We start from the raw sequence: 26,265 nt of genomic DNA, 5'->3' as shown, positions 1-26,265 counted from the left end.
ACTCAACAAACATTTCCATTTTCACAGCTAAAAAAATGTATACTACATTATTTTCAATCATATTACTTCCCAAAAGATCACCACGGCGTGCTTTTTATTCTGCCTTATGCCCGCTACTTTATTCTCGTTCCTGTCGGCCGCTTGCACTGACTGGGAAGAGCTAGAACTCACCATAATGTCACTTTGAAAGCCTGCAGTAAACTGACGCTAAACAGGGGCAAACCGTGAGAAAAAAAGCTAGTGTTACAACTGGGGAAACAAGCGTTTCCTATTAGCATAAACTGCTTGTGAGAGGAGAGCGCAGATTTACAGTTCTGAGCGCTCAGAGCGCTTCCATGTATCACAGCCAGGCTGGCCGGGCTGTGGTGGGGGGGGGACGGGGGGAAAACACGATACTTGGCAACAACTGAGGTCAGTAGTACAAAGGTAAAGTATGCTAGTTGTAGCTAAAGGGTGGTGGTACTGATAGACAATACCAGCTGGAGCCTGCTTGCCCGCGGTTATTCAAAATTTACTAGAATCGCAAATGCGACGATCCGCCGTTATGTCCTTTTTGCCGAGCGTCGCAAACGAGACGATCCGCGTTTAAGGGGTTAAGCACCATATCACAAATCAATAGTTTGTGCTGCTGCACACACTCCTCACTTCCTATAACTTTAACATCCCTCAATAACCTCCTATCAGCCCTCCTAACCAGAAAATAATCTATCTGACTGCTACTTCCCCCAGACTCATACTAATTAACCTACTCTCTTGTTTCTTAAAATATGTGTTGCACACAATCATGTTCGTTGCCTCCCCAAACTCGAGTATCCTTTCCCCTACCACATTGCTTATACCATACGCACATCCCTCATGTATTCCTTCATAACCTTGTGCTGCTTCACCTACATGACCATTTAAGTCCCCTCCCAAAACTACTATCTCATCATCCCCCATACAACCTACTACATGTATTAAATCATCCCAAAATCTATCTTTCTCTGCTTCATCCAATCCTGCCTGTGGAGCATATGTCAATATAACTGCAACTATCTTCCTACTGAATAGAATTTTCACTACCAATATCCTATCGCTTAATTTTATAACATTCATAGCATATTCCACTCATTTCTCCACAACCATCACACCAACACCCCCATATCCGTCTGTCCCCCCCTGCTGAAACAACTTATAGAAACAGTCTCTCCCAACAATCTTTCTGGCTGATCAACCCCTGTACTGGACTTCTTGCAAACATGCCACATCCACCCACCACATACTGAATGCCTCAACGACTTCCCCTGCTCTTCCCCTCAAACTTCCCACATTCCATGAACCCATCCTCATCCCCCTGGGTGATTTCTTGTCCTCAGGCTTGCTTTGAAACTTATTCTTGTGTTCTGTCATACATACATACATATATATATATATATATATATATATATATATATATATATATATATATATATATATATATAAATGAATTATGTCAGCAACCCTAGGAAAAGTCACCCTAAATACCTACCATATACCTATACATATATTGGTACTATTGTAATTATAATAAATGGTACTGTGCTATGAATGATAACTAACCTTTTAGGATAGTGTTGGTGGACTTGCTGGGAATGGAAGGTGGTATCCAAGGCTGTAGGTAGTCCTACTGGGTCCCCAGAGGATGGCTGCTGGCATCACTAGTGGGTAATGGCTGCTGCTCCTCCTCAACCTCCCTCATAAATCCTTCGAAATCACACTCAGAATCACTATCTTCGTCCACAGCCATGGAAGGTCCTGCTTCTGCCTGTCCTAGCACTCTGTAAGCCTTCACTGCAGCCAGGATCTTGTCTTGGTTTTTTATTATGGTCCTCACGTTGGCTTCATTCATGTCGTAGGCCTTGGCAATGTCAACTTTCCTCTCCCCTTTCTTCTTCCTCTCGATGCTTTCTAGCTTGGTGGCCTGAGGGAGGTGCCGACACTTCTTGGGGTTCTCAGAAGGCTTCCTAGGCATCGTGAGCAAGGTAAAATGCAGTAACAAGGGCAGAAAATGCAGCAAGAAAAAAGCACCTTCCAATGCAAATTATGCAACTGAGTGGCGCTGTGGCGGGAGAAATTTAAACAAAACATCACGTAACAGCAGAAGCGTTTTTAATTGGGCGGCATCACGATCACGTCACGATAGCAGGCGGGGAAGGCTACTTGATCAGAAGTTTTCACTGGTTATCATCATCATGGGAATGTCCAGTATGACCGTGTTGGACCAGGGGTGATTGTGCTAGAGGTGAACTCTGCGGATTTCGCCCACTTCTCGGAGCTCTGTACGTGTTATGCTAACACATTCGTGCTGCAGTAATTAAATCGTATTAAATAATACTAATTATTTGCTCTCCGTGCTGGACGTGAATCGTGCTGGACTAACACGTGTTGGACGCGAGGGTACTGTATATATTTATATATATATATATGTATGTATATATATATATATATATATATATATATATATATATATATATATATAGTTAGATAGATAGATAGATAGATAGACAGATAGATATATGTTGCTGGTTCGTTGAAAGTAGTAATAAGAAACAGGGAAGTGAGCATGGAAGTGAAAAATATCCTACATGACAGTTTTGTGATACCAACTCTAACGTATGGAAGTGAAGCTTGAACGTTGTTGGAAGGACACAAATCAAGAGTGAGAGCATTGGAAATTAGTTATTTAAAAGGAGCCTTTGGAGTCACATGGAGAGACAGGTTGACAAATGAGGATATAAAGAAGCGTTGTGGTGTGGATGTGGATGTGATAGGAAGCGTTAGGAGGAATACACTGGGGTGGTTTGTCCATGTGGAGAGGATGGAGGGTGAGAGACTGATGAGGAGAGTGTATGTGAGTTAGGTGGAGGGGGGGAGAGGGAGGAGGAGGCCGAGGATGAGATGGAGGGATGGGGTGGAGAGGCATATGAGAGACAGGGGTGTGAGTTGGGAGCCGGGCAGTGAAATGGCAGGGGACAGTGAGACGTGGAGGCGATTTGTTTGTGGCCACCCCGTACGGGATTGAGGCACCTGGCAATAGATAGACAGATATATATATATATATATATATATATATATATATATATATATACACACACACACACACACACACAGTAAAACCTCACTATAATGAACTAATAGCGGCCCAAGCCATTCCGAAAAAAGTGAAATTCCAATAAAAGTGACATCCAGACTTCGTCCTGTTAACCAAGACTTTTTCCGATATATCACACACTGGTCCAGATCACACCAACTATTTTTTTCATTAACAACGTTGCTTCATTACTTGTTATCCAACTCATATGCAGCAGTCTACAGTCTCAAGATCTTGACCCACTCCAATGCCCATCCAATATCCATCATCAAGGTCATAACAACCACCCAATGCCCATAATCAAGGTCACAACAACCACCCAATGCCCATCCAGTGCCCATCATCAAGGTCAAGACAAGCACCCAATGCCCATCCAATGCTCATAAAGATCACAACAACCACCCAATGCCCACAGAACGCTGATCATCAACGTCACGACAACCACCCAATGCCCATCCAATGCCCATCATCATGGTCACGACAAGCTTCCCAAACATACTCATCCTCCACCATCCCCCTGCCCAAGCTGGATTGAAATCAGGCAGTCCAGACTGCTTCTGGCTGTACTGGACTTGTCCCAATATACTGTATATGAACTTTGTCTGGTAGGTTCCTCAGTCCAATAAAAGCGAATTCTGGTATACTGAGGTCCATTATATTGAAGTTTACATTGTGGTAGGTGGGGGCGCTCACCATCCACTCACTTGATGTAGTACTGCCCTTGGGTGACTGTCCTTTCTTTCTCTTCCTTCCTTCCTTCCTCTTCTGTCTTTACTTCCTTCATTCTTTACTCTTCCTTCAGCCTATGGGTGACTTTACACTCTTCTGCCTTTATTTCCTTCATTCTTTCCTCTTCTTTTGCCTATGGGTGACTCTACAGTGAGTGACAAGTCAAATGGTTTCCTGCACACCAGGAAATCATTTACTATGTGCTGGGTGGTAACCTTGTAACCAAATTTTGGAGCCTGGTGGTTTAGTGGGTAATTAAAGAGCTCCAATCAGATTGCCCCTGAGTAGGTTTATATCCAAGGGATGGTTCGGGTTTACTGCTCACGTATTGCCACTTGGATGAGTGAAGTTGGTCACTCTCAACTTAAATATAAGGACCAACTTGCCTAGCCCCGGGCACTTACGCTCCTCATGGGGCAACATAAGATTTGATGATGGATGGATGGATTTACTGTATACTGTATATATTAGTATACATAATAAAAATATATATATATATTTTAATGTCAGGAAGAAGGAACCAAAGGCCACGAGCCCACAAAACCTGTTCCTTCCAAGAGAAGAACAAAATACAAGAGAGAGCCAAATTCAAGATCCGATCATTTTGAGATGCCTGGACACACTGCATTTGAAAGACTGGAGATCACAGGAAGCAGGAAATACAGACAGAGGGAGACAGTTCCAGAGTTGACTTGTTCCATAAATGAAGAACTGGGAGTAACGGTTAACTCTTGCATTAGAGAGTTGGACAGAAAAGGGATGAGAGTTTGTTGCTAGATGGGTGCTATGCGCCCGTCGTAGAGGTGGAGGAATGCATGCAGACAGTTCAGAGTAGCACTGACCATTGAAGTAGCGATAGAAAAGAGATAAAGATGCAACAGTGCAGCGAAGAGAGAGAGGTTGAAGGGAGTCAGTAAGAGGAGGAAAGTTAATGAGACGAAAAGCCTATGACTCCACCCTATTGAGAAGAGATGTATGTGGAGAACCTACCCACACATGCGAGTTGTACTCCACACAGGGGTAGATCAAACCCCTGTATAGAGTCAACAATTGTCCAGGGGTAAAGAAGGAAGGGAGTCGGCTTAGCACACCCAATCTCTTGGAAGCAGATTTTACAAGAGATGTAATATGATCTTTCCAAGATAAGTCCCAAGTGAATGAAACCCCAAGCATGTTCAACGATGATGCAGGATTAAGCTGAGTATTATCAAATATTAGTGGGTATATCTGTGGAAGATTTTGTTGGGTTGATAGGTGTAAGAACTGTCTTTGATTAACTAAAAACAACAAGAATATTTTTACCCCAGTCAGAGATACGAGCCAAGTCAGACATTAGGGGTGCCATAGCCTCATCCCTTGTTTGTTGAAGTAACTGCTGAGATGGACGTTGCGGGAACCGGACGGAAAGGTGAAGGGTGGAGTCATCAGCGTACGAGTCGATAGGGTTAGATGTACAGCAGGTCATTGATGAACAAAAGGAAGAGAGTTGGTGATAGGACAGAGCCCTGAGGAACACCACTGTTGATAGATCTAGGAGAAGAATGATGGCCGTCTACAACAGTGGCTATAGAACGACCAGAAAGGAAGCTAGAGATGAAGACACAGATAGAAGGCTAGAAACTGTAAGAGGGCGGTTCGGAAATTAAAGATTTGTGCCAGACTTGGTCGAAAGTCTTTGAGATGTCAAGTGCAATGGCAAAGCTCTCGCCAAAGTCCTGAAAGGAGGATGACCAAGAGTCTGAAAGGTAGGTGAGAAGATCGCCAGTGGAGCGTCCCTGACGGAACCCATACTGACAATCAGAAAGAAGATTGTGATGCGAAAGAAGCTTCAAAATTTCTCTATTAAGAACTGACTCGAAAACTTTTGAAATACAAGATGTTAAAGCAATGGGACGATAGTTACAGGGTTGGGAATGGTCACCCTTCTTTGGGACTGACTGAATGAGAGCAAACTTCCAGCAACAAGGAAAGGTACAAGTTGAAAGACAAATGTGAAAGAATTTGCCTAGGCAGGGTGTAAGCACAAAAGCACAGTTCTTGAAAACAACAGGAGGGACTCCATTAGGCCCATATGCCTTGTTAGTATTGAGGCCTGTGATGGCAGAAAATAAATCAGCTGAAAAAATTTTTACGTCAGCCATGAGGAAGTCAGACGGGGGAAGTGAATGAGGAACAGCACCGGAATCGTCTAAGGTGGAATTGGAGGAGAAAGTCTGAGCAATGAGAAATCCTTTATCAGTAGAAGAGATAGCTACCGAACCATCAGAGTACAAAAGAGAAGGGAAAAATGATGAGGTAAAGTAGTTAGAAAGGTTTTTGGTAAGGCGCCAGTAAGGAGCGGGAAGAATTCGAGTTGGAGAGTTGAGAGCATTTAGCACGGATAAAATTATCTTTAGCAGAGTGAAGAACAGACTTAGCACGATTCCGAGCAGAAACAATAGCAAGATGTGATAAAGGGTTGGGTTGGGTCTGGTACCTTTTATAGGCCCTCTCCTTGTTGCGGACAGCATTAGAACATGCGTGATTAAACCAAGGCTTTCTTGCATTAGTCAGAGGTTATGAGAAAGGAATGTATGTTTCCATGCCCGAGAGAATAACCTCCGTAATGCGCGAGGCACACTCAGATGGCTCCCGGCCATGGAAGCAATAACCATTCCAGGGAAAAATCAATGAAGTACTGCCTAAGGGCCTCCCAATTCGCAGCTCAAAGTGCCACAGACGACATTTCTTTGGAGGGTCCACAGGCCGTACCGGAGCGATAGGACAGGTTAAGGTGATAAGGTTGTGATCAGAGGAGCCCAAAGGAGAGAAAAGATTAACAGTGTAAGCAGAAAGATTAGTTGTATGGAAGAGATCAAGTATGTTGGAGCTCTCTCCAAGGCAGTCAGGGATATGGGTAGGGTGCTGTACAAGCTAATCTAGGTCATTAAGGATAGAAAAGGTGTAGGCTTGTTCACCAGGTGGATCAGTGAAAGGAGAGGAGAGCCAAAGGTGGTGGTGAACATTGAAATCTCCTAAAATGGAGATTTCAGAGAAAGGAAAAATGGACAGAATGTGTTCCATCATAGAAGTAAGATAGTCAAGGAATTTTTGAGTCAGTAGAATTAAGGGATATGTAAACAGCACAGATATATTTAGTCAGAGAATGACAAGATAGCTGAAGCCAGAGTGTAGAGAATTCAGAAGAATCAAGTTCAAGAACACGAGAGCAAGATAAGTCGTTGCATATAGATACACAACAGCCACCTTTGGCTTTGAAATGAGTATAGAGAAAGTGGTAGGGTACAGAAAAGGGTTTGCTGTCAGTTGACTCAGACAGCTGAGTCTCAGTTAGAAAGAGAAGGTGAGGTTTAGAGGAGGAGAGGTGGTGCTCAACAGAGCGAAAGTTAGAGGAAAGGCCACGAATGTTGCAGAAATGAAGAAGAAGTGAGTCAGACAGTGGTTCCAGGCAGCTCAAGTTGTCATCGGGAGAGGGTCGGAAGGTGGGGGCATTATGGTCCCCCCCCCCCCGAGGACTCCGAGGCTGGGTGTTCAGATACCATAATTTTGCTTTTAAATTTTGGAAATGAAAGTGTAGTGTGTGCTGTGCATGTAGTTTGGTGTAGATACTTAGAGAAACTTGTATTGGAGAGCATGCTGGCCTACTCTCTGTGTTACTGAGACACTGAAAAAGTCCAGCAAAGGGGGATGGTCAGGAATAGGTCCCGAGGGCTGATGAAACGGGAGCTTCAGCTCTCCCAGTCATCAGCTTTCCATCCACCTTGGGAGTACTACCCGGCTCGACTTGTGCTACAGTCTACTCCTCATATATATAACATATATATATATATATATATATATATATATATATATATATAGATATATATATATATATATATATATATATATATATATATATATATATATATATAGATATATATATATATATATATATATATATATATATATATATATATATATATAAGAGGGAAAGTGAAAATATTAGTAAGAGAGAGTAAGAAGAGAGTGGATGAGGAATTTGGAAGGAATTTGAGTGTAAAGTGGAGGGACTGTAAGAAAATGTTCTGGAAAGATGGTGAAAAGAGTAAGACAGGGTGGAAGTGAAGTTAGAAGGGGAGTTAAAGATAAAAATGGTAGATTACTAGTGGAGAAGGGAGAAAATGGAGAGAACACTTTAAAGAATTGTTGAATATAGAGGATGGAAGTAATGCAAGTATAATTGGCTGAGGAATGGATTGGAGAAGGAGGGAGGTGTGAAGAAAGGAAGAAATCAGTAGGATAGAAGTTGTGGAGGCAATGAAGAAAGTTAAATTGGGGAAAGCCCCAGAAACTGATGGAGTGTGTGGTGAAATGCTGAAGCATGGGGGAGAGATAGTAGTAGAACAGATGTGGAAAATGTGCAGATTGGCCTGGGTGGAAGGAAGAGTCCCGGAGGATTGGAAGTCAGGTATAATAATTCCCTTGTACAAAGGAAAAGGGGAAAAAGAAGTGTGTGGTAATTATACGGGCATTTGACTTCTTAGTATAATAGGAAAAGTGTATGGTAGGATACTTATTGACAGAGTTAGAGAAAGAACAGAGGAATTAGTTGGAGAAGAACAGGGGGGCTTTAGTAACGGAAGAGGTTGTGTAGATCAGATATTCATTCTTAGATCTTTAGTGGAAAAGTTTCTATAAGTGGCTGGGGAATGGCTGGAAGAAGGAGGGAGGTGAGAAGACAGGAAGAAATCAGTAGGATTTAAGTTGTGGAAGCAATGAAGAAAGTTAAATTGCGGAAAGCCCCAGGAATTGATGGAGTGTGTGGTGAAATGCTGAAGCATGGGGGAGAGATAGTAGTAGAATGGATGTGGAAAATGTGCAGATTGGCCTGGGAGGAAGGTAGAGTCCCGGAGGATTGGAAGTCAGGTATAATTATTCCCTTGCATAATGGAGAAGGGGAAAAAGAAGTGTGTGGTAATCACAAGGGCATTTGTCTTCTTAGTATAATAGGAAAAGTGTATGGTAGGATACTTATTTAGAGTTAGAGAAAGAACAGATGAATTAGTAGAAGAACAGAGAGGCTTTTGTAAGGGAAGAGGTTGTGTAGATCAGATATTCATTCCTAGATCTTTAGTGTAAAAGTTTCTAGAGAAGGGAAAGAAGCTGTATGCGGCTTACATGACTTTGGAGAAAGCTTATGACATGGTGGATAGACAAGGATTGTGGAAAGTATTAAGAATATATGGAGTAGATGGTAAGTTGTTGAATGCTGTGAAGAGTATGTATGATGGTGCGAAGGCTGCAGCGCGTGTGGATGGTGAACTGAGTGAATTTTTCTCTTTGCAGGTTGAGTTGAAACAGGGATGTGTCATGTCTCCATGGTGGTTCAATCTGTACATGGATGGGGTAATAAAAGAGGTACAAGGTAGGATAGTGGATGTCAGAGTGGCCCTGGTGAGAGAGAGTAATGTTTGGAAACTGCCTGTACTGTTGTTTGCAGATGATACTGTGTTGTTGAGTGTAGACGAAGGAGAGCTGCAAGGCTTGGTGGATGAGTTTGGGAGAGTCTGTGAGAAGTGGAAACTAAAGATGAATGTAGGGAAGAGTAAAGTGATGGTCTTTGAGAGATGTGAAGTCAGTTAATGTACAGCGAGCTTGGATAGTGAGGAATTGGAAAATGTGAGTACATTTAAGTACTTGGGTAGTGTGATGAGTAAGGATGGAGGTTTGGAGGGTGAAGTGCTTTGAAAGGGTACAGCAGGGAAGAAAGGTTGCTGGTTCTTTGAAAGCAGTGATAAGAAGCCGGGAAGTGAGCATGGAAGTGAAAAAGTTACTAGATGACAGTATTGTGATACCAACTCTAACGTATGGAAGTGAAGCTTGGACGTTGCTGGAAGGACACAAGTCAAGAGTGAGAGCAGTGGAAATGCGTTACTTAAGAGGAGCCTGTGGGGTCACATGAAGAGACAGGCTGACAAATGAGGATATAAAGGAGCGTTGTGGTGTGGATGTGGATGTGATAGGAAGCATTAGGAGGAATACAATGAGATGGTTTGGCCATGTGGAGAGGATGGAGGGTGAGAGACTGACGAAGAGAGTGTATGTGAGTGAGGTGAAGGGGGGGAAGAGCGAGGGGGAGGCTGAGGATGAGATGGAGGGATGGGGTGGAGAGGTATATGAGAAAGGGGGGTGTGAGTTGGGAGCAGGGCAGTGAAATGGCGGGGGACAGGGCGACTTGGAGGCGATTTGTTTGTGGCCATCCCTAACCGGATTGAGGCATCTGGCAACAGATAGATAGATAAACAGATAGATATCATCGTTTTCATTTCATTTTTAAAGGCTCCAACATGCTTGCATGCGTCGGCCTTGGTCACCTAATGGCGGCTCTCCACACTGCACAATCCATTGCAACCTCCCTGTTCAATCCCTTAACCCTGAAGTCACACTTAATGACCTCGTCCCATGTCTTTCTTGGTCTACCTCTCATAACCCCACCCTAAATATTAACACTTCCCACCTTCCTCACCCAATTATCATCCCCCATCCTCTCATGTCCAAACCATCTCAATCTACCTCTTCTCATCACAACACCAATACACTCCAGTCCCATCCTACCTCTCAACTCTTCCATCGTACACCCAGCCCCCCCGGACCTTGCACGCAGGGACACACGACACATCCACCTAATCATTGTCATTTCTGTATGTCTGAGCCTGCGAATATCCTCCCCCTTTACTGCCCAGGTCTCACTACCACACAGCATTACACTCCTAACACATGCTGCATACAAAGACCCCTTAGCACGTAGGGAGAGTCCTCTCAATGTCAGAAGAGGCAATAGCTCCCTGAACTTCTTCCAACCACTTCTCACCCTAGCCACAGAGCTAGCTCCAGCCCCACCTCCAGCACACAACATGTCTCCCAAATAACAAAACTCTTCCACACACTCATGAGATTCACCAGCAAGTTCAATCCTTTCATGCCTGACAATCTCCATCTGCTCTCCCCAACATACCGTACACATAAAATCAGCATTATCTCACAGTCTACCTCTGATACCACTACATCTCTTGTGCACCCATTTATCACAAACACTGCACAGGATAGAATTACTTCCCACGCCCTTGTGGCAAACTGCACATGGCCACTCTCCCTCATCTTTGACAGTACCGCCACCAACCCTAGATATCATCACTTTTGTTTTATCTGCATTTACCCTTAAGCCCTTGTGCCCCATACCATCTCTCCACTTCCTAAACCTTTCCTCCACTTCCCTTTCGTTCTCTGCAATCAACACCAAATCATCAGCATACAACATCTCCCACAGGAGTCCGTTTCTAAAGTCACGTGAGAGGGTTTCAGGTACCACGATAAACAACATGGGCCTCAAAACTGACCCCTGATGCACACCAGCATTCACAGAAAACTCATCACTCAAATCTCCATTCACTCTTACCTAGGTGCAAACACCCACATACATAGCCATAACCACTCTAACCAGCCACTCCTCCAAGCCAAGCTTTCTCAATGCCCACTTCACCACCTCTCTAGGGACTCTGTCAAAGGCTTTTTCCAAATCAACAAAAAGAAAACACAGATCCCTTCTCCTACCAATATATTTTTCCTGAAGCTGTCGAACAATGAATATGGCATCAGTGGTCCCCCTACCTGGCATAAACCCAAACTGCATCTCATCAATATTCACTCTTTCTCTAATCATACCTTCTAAAACTCTCTCCATTACCTTCATTATCTGATCTAAAAGCTTTATACCTCTATAATTTCCTCTTTCCAGGGCATCACCCTTCCCTTTATACACATTTATAATTACACTCTTCAGCCAATCATCTGGGACAACACAATGATAAATAATCATATTTATCGTGTTAGTGACTAACCTCACCCCTATATCTCCTGAAGCCTTCAACATTTCGGCAGTCAACCCAGACACACCTGCTGCCTTCCCCTCCTTCATCCTGCCTATTGCCTCACTCACAGTTGCAGCATCAATCAAAGGCCAAGGGCCAAACACTGGATCTGCTGGCTCCAAACCTTCCCTGTCCCAGTCAAACTCTTCATTCAACAACCGGCTATAATGCTCTCTTCATGTGTCTTTAATATCCTCACTGTTCACAATACACAAAATATATTACTGTATTCAAGGGGTTAATGAGATATAAGCAACATAAAATATCAAGGCGTAATATATATATATATATATACTGTATATATATATATATATATATATATATATATATATATACTGAACGCCCTGCTATCGCACCTAATTGGTTACAGTAAATGCGCGCGATAGCTGAATTCGCAATAACTGAACTGAACAATCAATGGGAAAATTTCTAATTGGTTTTTCAGTGGCCCATTTCTCTAACTTTTAACCACTTTATGCCTACAATTTGCAGCCAATCTCACCTCCAACATGAAATAAAGCATTATTGTATTAATAAGAACATTATAATGAATAAATAAACATCATAAAAGGCCATGAAACTTTTGATAAGGATTAAGGAAGGCTTGGGTGGTTTGAAGGGTTCTGAGGCTTGGGAGTGGCTTAGTTGCTGCCAGATTTCTTTGGCTGTCTCCATGATTTCTTTAGTGTCCACAGCTAAAGGGGGTATCACATGGTACCTCATATCAGGAATGGCCGGGGAAGATTTAAGTGGAACAAAACTTGGACACTATCACACACGCTCCTCGTATCCTTGGTAAAGGACATGCTTCTCACGCTGTTGTCAGAGCCCCATCTCAGTTGTAAACACGTGATTACTTTATGACATCACAGTTTTCTCGGTATAAGAAATATTAACTCTTTATAAGGGTTTCAAAACAATTGATATTTATTCTAAAATACTAATAAGTATTCAGCGTTAGGCTAAATGTTCAATGCCATAGTATTATATATTCTCTGTCGAGTCGCCTGGGTTTTGGTCACACTGTTTGGCCCGTCTTATTCTTGGCAGGAATCCATCCAGATGAATTCCAAATGCCCGTGGTATCATCGGCGATGGTGGGTGTTTTTTTGTGCAGTCTGTCAGCCATTATATCACACACACACAAAAAAATGTGTAAGGAATTCCTCTTTCACTGTCGGCAGAGAGCTAACGCATTCAACTGAAGTGGCAGGGCGGTTAGGGAGCTTCAGCCAATCACCAGCGGGAGTGCTCTGTGGCATATGCAGATGAGTTGCACCAATCCGGTGCGGTGTTCACAACACGGGTGCTTCAAACATGATGCGTGATAGCGGTCTTGGGGTGCGTGATAGCATGTATGGTTGTGCATTTGATGTGTGTGTGATACCAGATAACCACGATAGCTGAACATGCAATAGCAGGAGGTTGAGTGTACAGTATATATATATATATACTGTATATATACAAAATATATTACTGTATTCATGGGGTTAATAAGATATAAGCAACATAAAATATCAAGGCGTATTATACAAAAGGAAAAGGAACATTGTGGTGTGGATATGGACGTGATGAAAAGTGTCAGAAATTCACTGAGGTGGTCTGGCCATGTAGGGGGGATGGAATGAGAGATTAACTATGAGATTATGTGAGTGAGGTGCAGGGGGGGAGGGAGAATGAGATGGAGGGATGAAGTAGAGAGGTATATGAGGATCAAGGGTGTAAGGGGGCAGGATGGCAGCAAAATGACAGAGGACAGGGCAACATGGAGGCGATTTGCATGTGGCCACCCCTCACAGGATTAAGGCATCTGTCTGTAGATAGACAGAATATACTAAATACAATACACTGAAAAGGAAGACATGCTATGAAGTGTCATATGACAAAAATACAGCCTTTGTCTTACTGCATGATGACATATCAAGTTTGCACCTTGGCCCTCAGGAAGCTAATGAAGGCTATCTCTAAGCCATTCAGCTTGAAAAAGTATCCATAAAAAGAATATAATTATCAGATGGGGGCAAGAACAAAATCATCATAGTACTGAAAATTATTAGGATTATGCCCATAAATCCAGTGACAATTTTTTTATTTCACTCCTGCTATCTCCATATGATTCTATTTCCTTAGGATAGACTTCTAGAACTGGAGTGGTTATATAGAGTTTTACTTAAACTTCATCACCAGATATTATAAATAAAATACAAACACGAATATTATAACAGATAGGAAGAATAGACTGTAATAAGGCATGTCAGTGGCCTGGAGGGGTTAAATGAGAATTTGGAATATGTGTGCAGTATTGCTCTTCCTAATTTACATTTATATTAGATACTAAACTGAACATAACTGAGATAATAAAATCAACAAGACCATCATTTGCCTGGCAAATGGCACCAGCCTATCCAATCTTACCCCCTTTTGACCCCTGAAAGACGGGTGTCCGAATATGCTGTCCAAGGGTACTGGGGCCAAAAAGGCAGGTGTCTGCATATGCTGTCCCGTCACCCTATCCCCCCACCCCCACCCCTCCCCCCATACCACCACACCCACCCCCCACTCCATTGCCCTCACCCTCCCACCCCTAAACCCCCAGAGGCCCTCCAACTCCCTCCACAGCCCCCAAACCCTCCCCACTGCTCCCTACCACCACTAACCCCCACCCTCCCACCACCCCCAACTTCCCCACCCTAATCCTCCACATACACCCCCACCACCCCCAAGGCCTATCCCCCACCCTCTACCCGCACCATCCCAAATCTTCTATCCCCCCCTCCCTCCCACTCCCACCCCTTCAACCCCCACCACCACCCCTAACCCTCTACCCACCACATCACCCCCCTCCCATCACTCCCCACCCCTAGTCTATCCCCCACACCCCCCCACTTCCCAAATCCACCCAGCTCACCCCCCCACACCACCTCACAAACCCCCACCACAAACCCCACATCATATTGCACCTACTGATTATGCCCATCCTGAGTGTAGGTCAAAAGATTCCGATGCCTCCCTTTCAGGGGTTAATGGTGGTAGGGGGGCCACCCACCATCCACTCACCTGATGTAGTGCTGCCTACTTCTTCATGGTTATCATTCTTTTTCTCCATCTGTCATCCTCTCTTCGTATTATTCCCATCTCTCCTGTAACTAGTTATTACTCTAACCACTTCAGGTGGCTCTACAATGAGTGACAAGTCAAATGGTTTCCTGTAAATCAGGACACCATTTATAATGCTGGGTGGTGACCTCATAGCCAAATAATTGGGTGATGTGGAGCCTACCATGGTGCCCCTGTTAACTGGATGGAGACAGATATGACATCCACAAAGGAACCAAACCTCCACACTAACCCTTCTAAGCTGCTTGGAAACATCAGTTCACTACATATGCCCTGCAGGGGCAGTTGCTTGCCTGCAGTTGATGGATCTGCTCATCAAACAGACTGGGGTAGCACAACTCCCTTTTAAGGTGTTGGGGCCTTATACAAGATTACATTGCTGTAGTCCAGTACACTTAAGGGTTGATGACCTCCTTCTCATTGGTGATATTACAGGATCAGAAACTTGGTTGCCTTTTGGGGACGGCAACCATGAAACGTCATTGCTCCAAAATGGCATGTTCTAACCACTATAACAGTAGGGGCAAAGGTGTTATAGAGAACTCATGCTCACCTTAACAAAGCGTATGACATCCTCATGAGCATCGGGAAAATCAAGGGTCCTGGGGTCATGTACAACTTCCACCCTTGTGGCTTCCGCATCCTCTGCATTCTGAACCAATTCCTGATAAAACAGATAAGACTAATTATGGCACTGTGACAGGAAAAACAGAAACACTGAATCCCACAATACTCCTGCTGAGGTGTACAGGCCCCAAGACTAGGCTACTGTAGCTCAGTACATCTAAGGGTAGATGACCAGCCTTACCCTGATGGCATTACATTATTGAAAAACCTCCAATCACCTCTCGGGATCAAACCTGGGCATGTGGCAAGGCTGTCAATCAAACTAATGGACCATACGGAGTCTTTCAAACCAAAGATATCCACTGTGGCTTACTCATGATGCTACCATTCAGATTTATTTAACTGACAACCACTGAGGCTTATGTCTGACATTACCATTCAGCTTTACCTTATCCACTACTCTTTAAATATTTTATCTTTATAATCATCAGATCTTGAATTTGGCTTTCTGTTGTATTTTGTTTTTCTCTTGGAGGGAACTGTTACTGCGGGCTCATGGCCTTTGGTTCCTTCTTCCTAGCATTAAAAAAAAAAAAAAAAACTATGAAATTGCTTTATATCATAACCACTACTATCAAAAGTACTTTTATCGTTATCATTATAATGATTCTTTAATACTACTACTCTTATTACTATTACTACTGTTTGTTCTTATTACAGAAACCAAGTATAATAATATTAAGTATTATCATTAACATCAATATACAATATGACCTCTGTCTGTTATTAAATAATCTGCACCATCAGAATATACATACAACATATAAATATCCTTTTTTCTAGTTGTAACTATGTCTATTCTCTGGGTGAAATAGTTATCATCATTTTTCAACTGACATTCACTGCAACTTACTGTTGTTGCTACCATTCAGCTTTAACCCATTGACTGCGGCTGTTATCACATATGATATCTGAGTCCAAATGGATCTGACTGCGGCTGTATCATATATGATTTCCTGCTTTCAAAAATTCCGCAGTCAGAAATGGCACGAAATAAATCAGCTAGCAACTCATGGCACGCTACAGAATATTGCCAAACATAGATTATGCATTTTTACGAGAAACAGAACTCAGCTGAGTTACTTAAAAAATGCCAAAAGTATTGGTACGAAATCTTCTCCATGCCAAAGCTAGCAGAAGCCCAAGCAAATATTGGATGAAATCTCTGGATGAGTGAAGTGATGATAGTGACACATTGTTAGATGATGACAGTGATGGTTCAGATGCTGATTTACATCGTATCTGATAGCAAGATTAGCACAAGATTGACACTGACGACACAGTGCAACCATAACACATCGTTTGCCTGGCACCACCGCACAGGGAATATTTATTACTTTACGGACCTGTTTTAGGGGTAATTTTTTGTTTGCTATCTTGTGTTATATACCATTGAACTCGGGATTTTTTTCTCTATCTTTTGACAATGATATTTTTTTTTCTAATATATTTTTTTTAATATTTGAAAACTGCCACACATGGAATGTACATGCAAACAAACACTGACGCAGTGAATGGGTTAACTGGCATACAATGTGATTTAGTCTTGTTGCTACCATTCAGCTTTATTTGACATACAATGTCTTACTCTAGTTACCGGTACTACCAATCAACTTCATTTAGAAATGGTGTCCAATACTGATAGGGTTTATAATGGCAATGTCTAACTTCTCTTTGAGAAGTCCTTCTGAAGCTGATTATAAGTCCGAAGACAGTTTTTATATGATGGAGAGAGATCCTGAGGTTCAACAGATCCATCCATCCATCCATCATCCAATCCTACATTGCCCCATGTGGAGCGTAAGAGCCCAGGGCTTAGCAAGTTGGTCCTGATATTTGAGTGACCAGCCTCACTCATCCCTGAGTGGCATTATGTGAGCAATAAACCCCACTGGCTCAATCCAATTGGAGCGCCTTAATTACTCACTAAACCACCAGGTGCCATAATTGGGTCACATGGTTACCACTATCTATCTATCTATCTATTGCCAAATGCCTCAATCCTGTATGGGGTGGCCACAAACAAATCACCTCCAAGTCGCCCTGTCCCTCGCCATTTCACTGCCCTGTTCCCAACTCACACCTCCCTCTCTCATATACCTCTCCACTCCATCCCTCCATCTCATCCTCGGCCTCCCCCTCCCTCTCTCCCCCTCCACATCACTCACATACACTCTCCTCATCAGTCTCTCACCCTCCATCCTCTCCACATGGCCAAACCACCTCAGTGTGTTCCTACTAATGCTTCCTATCACATCTACATCCACACCACAATGCTCCTTTATATCCTCATTTATCACCCTGTCTCTCCATGTGACTCCACAGGCTCCTCTTAAATAACGCATTTTCACTGCTCTCACTCTTGACTTGTGTCCTTCCAACAATGTCCAAGCTTCACTTCCATACGTTAGTGTTGGTATCACAATACTGTCATGTAGTAACTTTTTCACTTCCATGCTCACTTCCCTGTTTCTTATCACTGCTTTCAAGGAACCAGCAACCTTTCTTCCTTGTTGTACCCTTTCAAGCACTTCACCCTCCAAACTTCCATCCTTACTCATCACACTCCCCAAGTACTTAAACGTACTCACATTTTCCATTTCCTCACCATCCAACCTCACTGTACATTCACTGCCTTCACCTCTCTCAAAGACCATCACTTTACTCTTCCCTACATTCACTTTTAGATTCCGTTTCTTACACACTCTCCCAAACTCATCCACCAAGCCTTGCAGCTCCCCTTCGTCTTCACTCAACAACACAGTATCATCTGCAAACAGCAGTACAGGGAATTTCCAAACACTACCCTCTCTCACCAGGGCCACTCCAACATCCACTGCCCTACCTTGTACCTCTCTTATTACCCCATCCATGTACAGATTGAACAACCATGTCAACATGACACAACTGTTTCAACCCAACCTTCAAAGAGAAAAATTCTCTCAGTTCACAATCCACACGCACTGCAGCCTTAGCACCGTCACACATACTCTCCATAGCATTCAAAAACTTCCCATCTACATACTTAATACTTTCCACAATCCTTGTCTATCCACCCTGTCATATGCTTTCTCCAAAGCCATGAAAGCCGCATACAACTTCTTTCCCTTCTCTAGAAACTTTTCCACTAAAGATCTAAGAATGAATATCTGATCTACACAACCTCTTACCTTCCTAAAGCCTCCTTGTTCTTCTCCAACTAATTCCTCTGTTATTTCCCTAACTCTTTCAATAAGTATCCTACCATACACTTTTCCTATTACACTAAGATGACAAATGCCCCTATGTTTACCACACACTTCTTTTTCCCTTTTTCCTTTGTACAAGGGAATAATTATACCTGATTTCTAATCCTCCGGGACTCTACCTTCCTTCCAGGCTAATCTGCACATCTTCCACATCCATTCTATTACTATCTCTCCCCCATGCTTCAGCATTTCACCACACACACACTCAATTCCTGGGGCTTTCCCCAATTTGACTCTCTTCATTGCTTCAAGAACTTCTATCCTACTGATTTCTTCCTGTTTTCTCACCTCCCTCCTTCTCCCAGCCATTCCCCAGCCACTTATACTCACATTACTTCTATCCTCTATGTTCAACAATTCCTTAAAGTGTTCTCTCTATCTGATCACTTTTTCTCCCTTCTCCACAAGTAATCTACCATTTTTATCTTTCACTCCCCTGCTAACTTCACTGCCACCCTGTCTTACTCTCTTCACCTCCTTCCGGAACATTTTCTTACAGTCCCTCCACTTTACACTAAAATTCCTTCCAAATTCCTCATCCACTCTCTTCTTACTCTCTCTTACTAATCTTTTCACCTCTCTCTTCCTTTCTACATATAACTTTCTCTTCTGCCTCTCAACTTCTTCCATGCCCCTGTTTCTCATCCATTCATTGTATGCTTTCTTCTTTTGTGCCACAGCCTGTCCCACCTCTTCATTCCACCACGCTGTTCCTTGCACCCCCCTCCGTCTTCTCTTCACTCCACACACCACATCAGAGTAGTAAATAGGTTACTGTTGTACAGGAAACCATTTGCATTGTCACTCAGTGCACAGTCACCCATGGACAGAAGGAAGAGGAAAGAATGAAGGAAAGAAAGACTGAGGAGGGAGTGTAAAGTCACCCATAGGCAGAAGGAAGAGGAAAGCATGATGGAAAGAAAGACAGACGGGGAAGGAAAGAAGAGAGGAAAGCAAAGGCACTCGAGAGCAACACTACATCAACAGATTAATAATGATGATATTTCCTTCAGATTATAATGTAATTTCTGTCATGTTCTTAACCCCTTAACCGCAGGGCGTCACTTTCGTGACGCTCGGGCACAATGGATCATGCCGCGGGGTGTCACTTTTGTGATTCTGTGTTATTTTGAATTCTTCTGGGCTTACAAGTGGTGGCTTGTATCATCTATCAGTACTGCCAATGTCCAACACTAGTCAGCACTCCTAATTTCATCAGTACTCCCATCCATTGTTGACAATTTAGCCATTTTTCCCTGTTCTTGACTCCCCTCCCTACCTCCTCTCCATTACCCTCTCCTCTCGTCTGCCTGGCCGCACTGCACTAAGCAAATCTTCCCTGGAATTTTCCTGTGATTTCATCCATTGAAATAAGCCCTATGCCCTATTCTTATACAAAATAATATATACAAATAAGAAATAAGGTATGTGATAGTGCCATACACCTGGAATTGGCTAATTATCACCTGACAACACCTCACGTGCACTCGTTCGCTAATTTCCCCTGGTAATTTCCCCTTTAAATATGCCATATAATCTATTCTCGCAAAAATATATATATGAAAGGAAGGGAGAAGCCTAAATGATATTTACATTCACCTGGAACTACCTAATATATTATGTATTGTCTAGATTTCCTGCCAATCATTTCATAGTGTATATATTAGCAGCTGTCACCACGCTGACACTGGCAGCCCTTCACTCTCCCTAGGCAGCAGCATTCATTTTACTGTCGTCGGATTTGTGCCTTTTTAGCCCCATGCAAAGGGCCCTGTGACCTCTACCCCTACTAAACCTCATGTGGAAAAGAGTAAAGGGCTAAGTGACTGCTGTGGAACATGAACTGGCTAATTTATCAATGATAATGATGGACAGTGACTACAATCTTTCTGGTGACTAAAACAGTGCAAGTGGAAATGTAAATAATGTGTAAACAGCAAGTGAAAGCAATGAATGTAAATATAACTGAACAGTGGAAAATAGTTTTATAAGTTACTGCAAGTGACAGTGCATAAGTGTAAATAAAATAGAAATGTAAACAATGTAAATAAAATAGAGAATCTAAATAGAAATGTAAATGAGTAGTAATATAAGAATACGAGTATACAGTATATACTAGAAGTAATGAAAGTGAAAGTTTCACTCTAGCATGTATGAATACTATGAGTTATGAAAGTGAAAGTGACAGATTTGCTCTCAACGCTAGTACAGTATATAGGACGAGAAAGTGAATGCTACGTATTTTACTGAAAGAGAAATTGAATGCCTACAGTGACAATAAACTACTATTACTGAAGGAAACATGGATAAAGACTGCAGATATATATAAGTGTTATATAGTAATAAGAATATAAAGTGTGAGTGTTTTTATGAATAAATAACAGAATACCAGCGGGGAACGAGCACAAGTGGGAAGCTTATACGCGCTCATAGTTTTCATTGCTTTCACAGTGTTTTTTTTTTGGAGTATGGATTCCAAACTATTTGAAATTCATAGAATAGTGTCTCTAGTGATATCAGGCTGTGATAAGCATATTACGGGGTGTCAGGAAGTGTAAAGTGGAGACTTCGTTACCCATCTTCAGAGGTCTCCACAAGTCCTACGGTACTCGATGAAGGCTCAACAAACATCCCAAGAGAAAGCTGAAGGTATGTGCCATAAGCCTATAAAATTATAATATTCTAGGACTAATAACTGATTTTTGGCAAGTATTTTTAGAAAGTCTGTTGGAGTGCGAATATCCTAGAGAGACACGCAAGTCGCGCCAAAACAACCCCGCGGTTTAGGGGTTAATTACAAGCATTAATTCAAGTCAAACTCCTCCAGTTCAGCATTTCTCTGAAGGTTAGTAAAATCAACTGGAGACAAGAAGAAATACATTTAAGGATATCATCATGCTGACAGGGTTAAGTAAAGGTACTCAAATGGAGGACCGTGGTCAATTGGGAACGTGATGAGCTATGGTGTGGACCCCAGTGACTTCCCCTACCAAGGGTACAGTAACTTGCTCAAAAAAATGCAATATTATTTAGGATATTGGATGCATTTCTTTCACAGTACAACTCAAATTGGCATCTCACAAAGTTGTCTACTTACATTATGTTTAGCTACTGTAGTTACTGTATAACTAAAGACTTTTGTATTATATACAATTTCTTTTGAGGTTAAAAAACATAAAAGTAAAATCAATAAATCTATTCACCTAGCATTTATGTGGCAAACGAGCGAGACAAACGATTAAGTCCTTTAATTTTCCCGCTACTCCAGGTGCTCACATCGCTCAAATAACATTTCACTGCTGATACAGATTAGGCCTGTGATCTCATCAGAATTTCATAATGGTAACTTCAGAACAGCATTTCCAGCCATAAGAATACCCTGGTAATGTAAGTCTATGTAGAATGCTGCACTGCAAATACCCACAGATTTGTCTCATTAGGATGCTTAAATGGTGGACTGATGGAGAGCTATTGACAAGTGTTGGACTGGTTCCAAGTGAACAGGGTACAGTAATGGTAAAGTAGTGGAGGTAAAGTGAATCTCATAACTGCGTAAGGGCAAAAGTGGTTTGTCCCATTGAATTTTTTTCTTTCTTTCTGATAGGACTGAGAGGGTAGCAGTTTGGTAAATGACATTACATGACTTGTTTAACCACTTAACATCTTCACTTAACTGACATAGGAAGAGTACAGTATATCTACCTTAAATCAAATTTTAATTTGGATGCAAATTTTGCTAATCTTTCACTGTTTTAGAGAAATAATTATGCATACATTTTGAAACAAGTCAAAGGGTGTTTTCATACATATATTACATTAATAAAACTTTTTCATCCAGACCTCTAACACATGGGAAGGCAGTGAGGCTGGACCTTCATGGAGAGTAAATGAAGAGCCCTGGGGTAGCAAAACCAATCTCATCTTGGTCTCAAAGGAGACAAAGACGGACCGATAATTATGTTGGCAGAATCATATGATGCTCTAAATCTTGCATGATGTGAGAAATGGCTGACCCAGAATGTGGCCCACTGAATAGCATATAAACATACAGTACTATATTTGCATCAGAATATGTTCAACTCTGGCCTCAGCATGGACAGCCTCAAAGAGTGTGAGTGCCAGTAACTGAAAATTAAGCTGGGTTTGTAATTTTAAAAGACTAACATATCTGCAGATCAAGTCAAGAGTGCACAGCAACTCATTATTTGCAGAAATACTGTACTGTACATACCTGGATTTTTTTTTTTTTTTTTTTTTTTCATCTAAGAAAGACAACAACATTATAACCATGCACTCTTATGCAACTTAAAGATCCATTACAGAGATAAAAATACATCTGGGGTTCTGGATAGGTCAGATATTGCAATTTACCTTCTGTCTTTGTATCAATCTATTATAATATACCTCACCTTTTCCCCCTAAAGGGGGGTAGCCAAGACAGGCTGATACACTCATCAAATTACTCATCCACAAACACACATTTACTCATATCATAGCCTCCACGGGGAGAAGGGACCACTCCTTACTGTACCACACCACACGAGAGTTAACTGCCAGTGCAACCCAGCAACAAACGCAGCAGGGCCTGACAGCAAAGCTGGTTTACCCCTGCCACATCATAATGGACCCATCCCCTTCCCCGCACTTCACATGATCAGCTGATTAGAGCAAACGCAGGAGAACACCCCACTGGGGCCGCATGCATTGACAGTTTTCCTCCATTCATCCCTATCATGAGCCAAGTGAAAATAATTTTTTCCTTAGCCATGCACACTAAATGAAAATAAATATAGTATACAGTTTAGCAATGGGTATTCAAAAACCCGTCACCTATATGACATCATACATGCCAATTTCAAACACTGAGATGCCTTAAGAGCTACAATTTTCTATGCTACAACACAGTACACCAAACTGCATCACTGGACACTCGTTTCACAGACTGGCTTATAAAGAACACAATGTGGTCATTTTTTTTTCTTTTTGTTCCAAACACTGTTTTTTTGGAAAACTTTGGCATATTAACATAAAGCTTTTTGGTGAAATTGAAGTATTTTGTTTTAGAACATAATTTATACTGATGTAGAGTATACCTGCTGCTGAACTAATATTTTCATGCACAAATTCATCTCTGTATTTCACCTTCAAGTTTGTGTCATTTTAGTTGTGAAATGCTTGATAACTAAAAAAAAGAAAACTGCATAAACTACCAATCTTCTGCACAACACAGAAATCAACTATGTTTTTTATTCTGTAGCTGTATGAGTAAAACACAAAAGGATAAGTGCAGTGCCTTCATTATACAGTTACAAAAAACTTCATAGCTATTTCTTTTTAACTTATACTGTAAAACTACAAGTGACAACCACATTTTCTTAAGATTAACCTGTTGGAGATATTATTTAGATTGTGTACAGTATAAGATTCCTTTCCTGTTGGCATTCAGAAAGTATTGCTTAAGCAACTACAGTCTATGTAGTTTTATAATGTCTTATTCTGGTGTTTTTGTGTTAAACTTGTACTATAAATATATGCTGTATGTCTCTCTTTACATTGTTGTGGGTGGGGGCACTCACCATCCACTCACTCGATGTAGTGCTGCTCTCGGGTGTCTGCCCTTTCCTCTCCTCCATCCTTCTTTCCTTCCATCCACTTCTGTCTTTCTTTCCTTCATTCTTTCCTCGCCCTTCTGCCTACGGGTGACTTTACACTCCCTCTTCTATCTTTATTTCCTTCATTCTTTCCTCTTCCTTCTGCCTGTGAATGACTCTACACTGAGTGACAAGCCAAATGGTTTCCTGTACACAAGGAAACCAAATACTACACCAGGTGGTAACCATATAACCAAATTTTGGCACCTGGTGGTTTAGTGGGTAATTATGGTGCTCCAATCGGATTGAGCTGGTGAAGGTTTACATCCATGGAGTGGTTGGGGTTTACTGCTCACGTAATGCCAATCAGGGATGAGTGAGGCTGGTCACTCTCATCTTAAATATCAGGACCAAGTTGCCTAGCCCTGGGCTCCTACATTCCTCATGGGGCAACGTAGCATTGGATGATGGATGGATAGATGGCTCTCTCTTTACAAAACTTTCTTTAGCTGTAAGTTGTGTAAATGACTGCTTGTTTATAAATCTCATCCTCACCTTGATAATCTGTCCATTGTCTGGGTACTGAGTGAGGATGTTCTTCAGCAGACCCACTACTGTTGGAATCTCGATGGTATTATACTGAAATGGATCCATCACCCCAGCTGAAATGGGAAAAATATTACTGTAAATAGCAAACTCCTTCAAGCAACAATGTTACTTTTTTTTTTTTTTTTTTTTTTTTTTTTTTTTTACCCTCTCTGAGGTACAGGTACACCCTGGTTTAATGATGCAATTGGTTAAGTAAAAACTCATCATTAGACAGCGTACCATATATCGGGATAGATTTAAAATGTATATAAAGTATAAGAACACGTTTTTCAGCCTTGGGTTTCCTTCCCAACCTTGCCCTAAACCCACCCAAATGAGTCCAAAAACAAGTTTAAAGCCAATCTAAATGGCCTAATAGCTGTAAAAGAAGCTAACCTAAGCCTGACACCTGTAAATAACTCACTAAAACCAACAAATAAAATCTGAAAATCATCAAATGTAAGTCTGGAAAAAAACAAACTTAGTTAGCTGTATCCCAAAATGACAATGTTCACCCAACCGACGACTAAAACACATTAATCGAAGTCTAAAAACATTTTATAAATCAACCTAAACAAACAATTTTAGTCTAAAATATCAAAATCGGTTTTAAAAAATCAAAACCCATTGTTAAATCAGGGTCTGGCCATCGTTAGGTGGGGTATGGTGGTATTTCTACCCCCATCACTATGCTAGGGTATCGCATTTAGGGGTATCGTATATCGTAGTATACCTGTACTGGGACCTGAGGCCAGGCTACCACTGTCCAGTGCATGTAAGGGTAAACTTGGAAAATAAGCCCATCTCTTGCCCTGTCCTCCAGAAAGCCACACATCTGGTCAATCACCAAGTTTATCTATAACCCCACCCCATCCACCCTGCTCACTCACCCTACGCTACTCAACCTGGCCACCACTCCTCCCCCACCTGCCCACCACCAACCTTACCATCTAGCTACCAAGCTCCACCAATAGGATGTCCTACAAGTTCTCTCTCTCTCTCTCTCTCTCTCTCTCTCTCTCTCACACACACACACACACACACACACACACACACACACAGAAAAAATTGTGGGACTGCAAGGAAAAGGCAAATACCATTCTGTTGTCACAGCAATACAGGAGGAAAAATTAGAGTGGAGTGGCAGAATGAGGAAAAGAAAAAATTCTCACACAAATGATAGAAGTGACGAAATAGGAAAATAAGAACGGAGATGAAGTGAGTAAGAGTGGACCAGATGACGAAAACTGTACAGAAGAAAAAGTGATGCAAGACACTGCATAGAAGCTGATGTGTTATCATATTTGGTGACCATGAGAAAGGATGGAAAATAAAACAGAAACAGGATG

The 26,265-nt window shown here is 41.9% G+C and overlaps 1 protein-coding gene across 1 annotated transcript in view; it reads right to left on the bottom strand.

The window, feature by feature from the left end:
* LOC145390686 (sacsin-like) overlaps positions 1-26,265 on the bottom strand; it is a 333,656-nt gene that overhangs the window by 260,262 nt on the left and 47,129 nt on the right. The window contains exons 2-3 of the mRNA XM_080265477.1: positions 24,884-24,990; positions 15,416-15,526 (exon numbers count right to left, since the gene is read on the bottom strand). Coding sequence (XP_080121603.1) covers positions 15,416-15,526; positions 24,884-24,990 — 218 coding nt within the window. The remainder of the gene's footprint in view (positions 1-15,415; positions 15,527-24,883; positions 24,991-26,265) is intronic.

This window comes from Coenobita brevimanus, chromosome 15 (genome assembly GCF_032717465.1).
Source record: "Coenobita brevimanus isolate Jiangsu-jjx chromosome 15, ASM3271746v2, whole genome shotgun sequence".
NCBI lineage: Eukaryota > Metazoa > Arthropoda > Malacostraca > Decapoda > Coenobitidae > Coenobita > Coenobita brevimanus.
The sequence above is the reverse complement of the archived record's forward strand: the minus strand, read 5'-3'. Positions and strand labels throughout refer to the sequence as shown.